General features: G+C 33.7%; 1 protein-coding gene across 2 annotated transcripts in view; it reads right to left on the reverse strand.

Annotated features, from left to right (window-relative positions):
* Window positions 1–309: 309 nt before the first annotated feature.
* The window catches only part of LOC117117418 (paired box protein Pax-2-like), a 5,689-nt gene continuing 433 nt past the window's right edge, over window positions 310–5,565 (reverse strand). Inside the window, exons 2-4 of one of the 2 annotated variants that reach the window (XM_033261733.1) lie at window positions 4,079–4,741; window positions 3,301–3,383; window positions 310–1,312 (exon numbers count right to left, since the gene is read on the reverse strand). In XM_033261733.1, coding sequence (XP_033117624.1) covers window positions 911–1,312; window positions 3,301–3,383; window positions 4,079–4,741 — 1,148 coding nt within the window. In that variant the 3' untranslated portion in view covers window positions 310–910. Of the gene's footprint in view, window positions 1,313–1,599; window positions 1,642–3,300; window positions 3,384–4,078; window positions 4,742–5,565 lie in introns of those variants that run through there. The other variant, XM_033261734.1, reaches the window with a different exon arrangement.

Raw genomic sequence — 5,565 nt, forward strand, 5'->3', positions numbered from 1 at the left:
GTATAGGTCAATAAATTCAGGTAAATTATTAGTTAATTTTTTTTGGTAATAAAATTACCAAATTTTGATACTAAAAAGTCTGTAGACTTGATAATAACAAGATGTAGTAAGAATTGGTCTGTCTAAAATTCCAATTCTGTTCCAATTATCAAAACAGCGCCATCTGCGGCGAAATATATAGTTCACACGGTAGACGCGTTCCTCTAGCACGTTAAGTGAGTTTAAATAGCTGATAGGCCTACACACTTTTAATTTGTTTGAATGTGAAAAAAATAATCACCTAAAATTGAACAATGGACACAGACGACCACTCAAAGTTAAGTTTATAATTTAATGTCGAAAATAAGTATTTACAGATAAGTTACATATGTATTAACAGCATCGTATCACCAATTTGAAAATAATAGGCTATATTATTTATACTATATTTTTTATTTAAAAATACTTTCATTTCACTTCGTAAGTTTAAAGTGTATACATAATAAATATATATATATTACAGCTCTGATATGCGTTTATAAATATGCTAAAAGTCAAAAAGTAGAGTAACAAAATTGGCAATACAATTATACAGTAGGCCTATTTATATTGTCAATTTAACATAAGAATATTTTTTTTAATCAGTTAATCTAAATAAGTATCATATTGAGTAAATAACATTTATTTTAAAAAGTGTTTTCTTCGTGTTGCGTCCGCCCTCTTTATATAAGTACAAGATTTAGATTAAAGACCCCTCCAAATAAAGATCACTTCCAATTCAAGACGACCTTTCTGCGGCCCCAACAGTGACTGTCTATCTTTTATGTATATAAGAATATTTTTTTCTAATCAAAGACCAAAGCTGTTAAAGACCATAAAAACACAAGTCCCAAAAGTAGGATTTAAATGGCGGGAGACCTTTAATTTGAATTTATCGTCTACACAATCCACCAGGTAGTATTGTATTGTATGGTGACGAAAGTGGCGGGAGTGAGGCCATGAGTGACATAGGTGGTAGTTTGTTACTGATAGTCTGATGAGAGGTAAACAGTCCCAGGCGTTGTCGTTGAATGGCATGATGATGCATCACTCTAGGATGTTGATGAAATTGGTGCAGTAAGGTCGCTTGATGACGATTAAAGGGCTGATGATTAAGATGTTGTGCCAAGGGTAATTGTGAAGCTGGGTTGAAAATTCGTTCGTCGAAGTTAACTTGAGGCGTCTGTACACCGTTGACGTGGGAATTTAAACAAGGTGGTAGGTTTTGATAATGAGCGCCAAAAGATGGTGTGCATAGACTAGACATTGATGGAAGGTTCTGTTCGTCGATTGACTGTAAGAATAAATATTGATATAAACGTTTAATCACCAAGCGTTATAACCTTTTTTTTTTGTTATTAAAAGTTAAGTACTCTAAATGCATAGTAAGTAATTCTATATCATAAGAGAATATATTTCCTATAACTGACAGAAATATAAGACCTATATGATTTGGTAAATACACAGATACATAACGATCGCTTTTGCTATGCTGCATGTGTTTGTTTTCAGTATTGCAACATAGTTATAAACGTATGATTTAATTTTGTTTCCGATATAATGCAATTTACCTCGTGCAATCAACTGAAATCCAGACTAAATATCAAGTTGCTTCAGTCTGTTCTGTAAAGGAAAGATCTTGGATCGTATCACTAGCATTGGGCCAGTTATTTTTTTCAGAACCATTATTATACCATGGACCTTAATAAGATTATTATTATTATTATTAATAGGTCCATGACCTATCTCCGCCTCAATGTAACTCAACAATTAAATGTTATTTAGATGTAATTCGGAGATAATTACTCATTGGGCTTTAATTCAATCCGTTTCTTTATGCCGGACCAACAACAGCAAACCTTAAAAAAGCTTTCAACAATACACGTAACCCAGATATTAAATGTTATTTAGATGTAATTCGGAGATAATTACTCTGGGCTTTTAATTCAATCCGTGTCTTTACGCTGGACAACAACAGCAAACCTTAAAAAGAGATTTCAACAAAACGCTATTCAATCAGACGTTCAAATATAAAGCCGTTACTTTTAAGGGGAACTGTATAGGTAATCACTGAAGCGTGTCTAGTTAATTTGGTTTTAATCCTTCCAATTCTTGACTGTTTCATTAGTTTCAACGAAGGCGGCTTCGACGGAATTGAGAGAAAATTAATTTGTAAGTTTGTTGTTCGAAGACAATGGACGTATACTTGACTAAGCATGAAACATAGACGATCACTAGCTAATTCTTTTAAGATGTTCCGACAACTTAAGTTCCATAATCGAAGATAGGGCTTCAGATGCTTGAGTTGTGATAGGAAGAATATTACTACGAAACAAACACTTAGGTAGCCTATTCATACAAGAGACTGTTTTCTTTTAAATTTCTTTTAAATAAAGAGATCAGAGACGCCTCTTATGCCGAGTTAATATTAGATTTACTTCTTCTGAACTAATTCAAGAGTTAAGAAATTGTGCAATCAATTCAATAATAGTGTTCTACTTTTTGCCCTAACTGAATGTGATTAGTGACCTGTAGTTTTACAATGATGGTTGTAGAGCAAAGCAGATTTGACTTCTTATTTAATTTACTTGAAGACGAAGCTTAAATAGTGCCGGTTTAGGGAACTAACATGAGACGGTATAATGTTGTTTGTACCCACCAGACGGGGTATATATATCTGGCTCTTATATTTTACATCTTATAAAGAGTTGTTAATCTATTAACTTTTAGCAAACCCCACCAGACAGGGTACTGTATATGTCTCTCTCCCTTATTTTACATCTTATAAAGAATTGTTAATCTATTAACTTTTAGCAAACCCATATGGAACATTGTTTTCACAAATAAATAATCATAAATATTAATACAGAGGAAAATTATAATTCTTTAGAAACGTGTTCGCATAAGTACACTGTGTGGGCATTATCAAGAAAGAATTGTGACTTTGTCTGTCAGTCCAACTGTTTTTCTATCCTGTCTAGCCTAGTTAAACTCCCAAGTGAGTCACAACTATCTGAGGAAGTTCACTTTGTAAATGAAAGTTTCCATTAATTTTTTTGAATTAAATTGTAAAGTGTATCTTTGTATATTAAAACTACCCATTTTCTCAATTAAATGTTACCTTTTTTAAAAAATTATTATTCATTTCATAATCTTATATACATAAATACATATACACTGTTATTAAATGTAATCTCGCCGTAGTGATTGTTGATGTATAACTGCTTTAATCATGTGCAAACCTATGTGATTTTATAATAACTATTTATTTTACGTTCTCACCTTCATAATTTCGGAAATCTTCAACTGAAATTTGTTTTCTTCACTGAATATCTGATCACCTATCACTCGCTGCTTTTTTGCCCCTGAAGAAAAATTCATCAACATCAAGGTTTCGAATGAAAGTTTATTTTGAAATTCAAATGAAATGTTAGGAGTTAACAGGTGTAACCTTTTAACCATACGCCGTGAAAACAATCATAAATTTGACAAATATCAATCACTGATGTGCAATTGTCAATATTGCGTATAGGGCGCCAATACTATGCGATATAACAACATAGCTTGCGTCCATGTTAGATTAGCGTTGAAGTAATAACGACGTTCAATATATGTTCCAATTTCGCCGAAGCTGATCCTAGTAATTGAGTTAATGAGCATAAAATCATGTTCAAAGTTGAGCCAAACTGAAAGAAACAGTTCCTTTAAGGTTAACTCCTAGCCAATTATGCAATGTATAGACACCTAACGGATCATCACAATGGTATCCCTCTCATGCCCACATTGTTTGGTGTGTTGATTAAAAATTCTCAAACAAAGGGTGGACATTTTGTAGCAGAGCCTCTTTGTGTTGCCCTCACTCTGTATTTCTCCGTCGAAACAAGTGCACAGTAAGAGGTAAAACCTAATTGGAATCATTTGATATGGGAACAACATTACAGACAGTAATATTGAACAATATTAATTTGTTTTGTCTGTCTATCTTAATACTATTTTTTATAAGAGGAAAACCATACAGTAGTATAATATAACTAATATATAAATTGAGCAGCATACTCACGATGTATAGTGTAGAACTCTTCATTTTTTTCTTGCTTGATATCCTCTTTCACAATCTCTCTCTTTCGTTTTGCTCCCACAGTGTTGCCCAAGATATCTTCAACTGTGAACGATTTTGTTACTTTGCTGTTCGGTTTCTTCTCCTCGGTAGTTGTCGTTGATTCTATAGAACTCGGATGATGTTCCTCATGTTTAACATCATCTTCTGTCTCTTTGCTTTCCTTTTTTATCTCGACCGATTTGCAGTCCTTTTCTACATTTTCATTTTTCTCGTCATTTGACATGCTGTTTCTTAGGATTCTGTTAATGGAACTAACACTTGGAAGACTGTCCTTACTACATATACCCTCAACGACCAGACGATCTCGGATCTCCCAGGCAAACATGGACGAATTCTCCTGCTTGAGCTCGACGATCTTATCAACTACGGCAGGCGTTGAAACTCTAGGCTTGCTACCACCAATTGCTCCTGGAAGAATGGAGCCCGTTTCGGCAAACCGACTCAATATCTTACTGACACAACCATGGGAGACTAGTAGTTGGCGAGAAATATCACACGGACGGAGTCCAAGATGAGCGAGTTCTAAGATACGATGACGTATGTGGATTGGCAATGGACGACCATTTGCAAAGACGCCACCGAGCTGGTTGACACCACCCTGACCTATAAGGAATTCGAAACATTGATTGTTAAATATAAAGGGAAAATAAGTTTATATGCCTCTTTACGAATATAATATATAGATTTTATTTAAATATAGGCCTATACAAGCGTATATGATTACAAGAGTTCTGAGATTGGACACTGCTAACAACACTAATACGTTCCTACTGAAACTACATGCCACAACTAATGAAACTGTCATAGTGGAAATAAAGTACAACGAACGTGTTAGGCGATTTCCCTTTTCCTGTCATTAGTATCTAAACAGGACTCATCCTTAAAAATATAGGTATGCCTACTAATGATAAGAACAATTAAAAAAATATAGGCATAATATTATATTGAACCAACGTCTAAAAGCGTTATCGTTTTGTGTCTCTCCATTTTTACAATAGATGAATAAAGAAAAATAGATACTTATATATTTAAGGTTTCTTAAAAGAGGATTAAAACACAACATTGATAGATCAGTTAAATTAAATAACTCTGATTCTCAGATAACGGATTGCTCATTAAAGTGCCCATTTATCGTCGTTCCTTAGCTGCCACACACTCAAATAATTAGTTATTCAAATCCTAGGAATATATAAAGAGCTTTCTACCCTGCCAATAGGTACCGTAATAGCGTACAACTTATTGGGCCTATAATATGTGTTCGCTGTACCGCGCTTTCACTAAAACTTGTGCTACCACTTTAAAGTAAGCCTCCAAAGGAAAAAAAAAACATATGTTGTACAATTGATTTTTCTCAGACCCAAAAATGGCGTTTGACGAAAATCTCGGAAATAGTTAATGATATACAGATTTTTGAATACTTAAAAACG

The sequence above is a fragment of the Anneissia japonica genome, unplaced genomic scaffold (assembly GCF_011630105.1).
Source record: "Anneissia japonica isolate Jap-2015-1 unplaced genomic scaffold, ASM1163010v1 scaffold1509_len713820_cov188, whole genome shotgun sequence".
Taxonomy (NCBI): Eukaryota; Metazoa; Echinodermata; class Crinoidea; order Comatulida; family Comatulidae; genus Anneissia; species Anneissia japonica.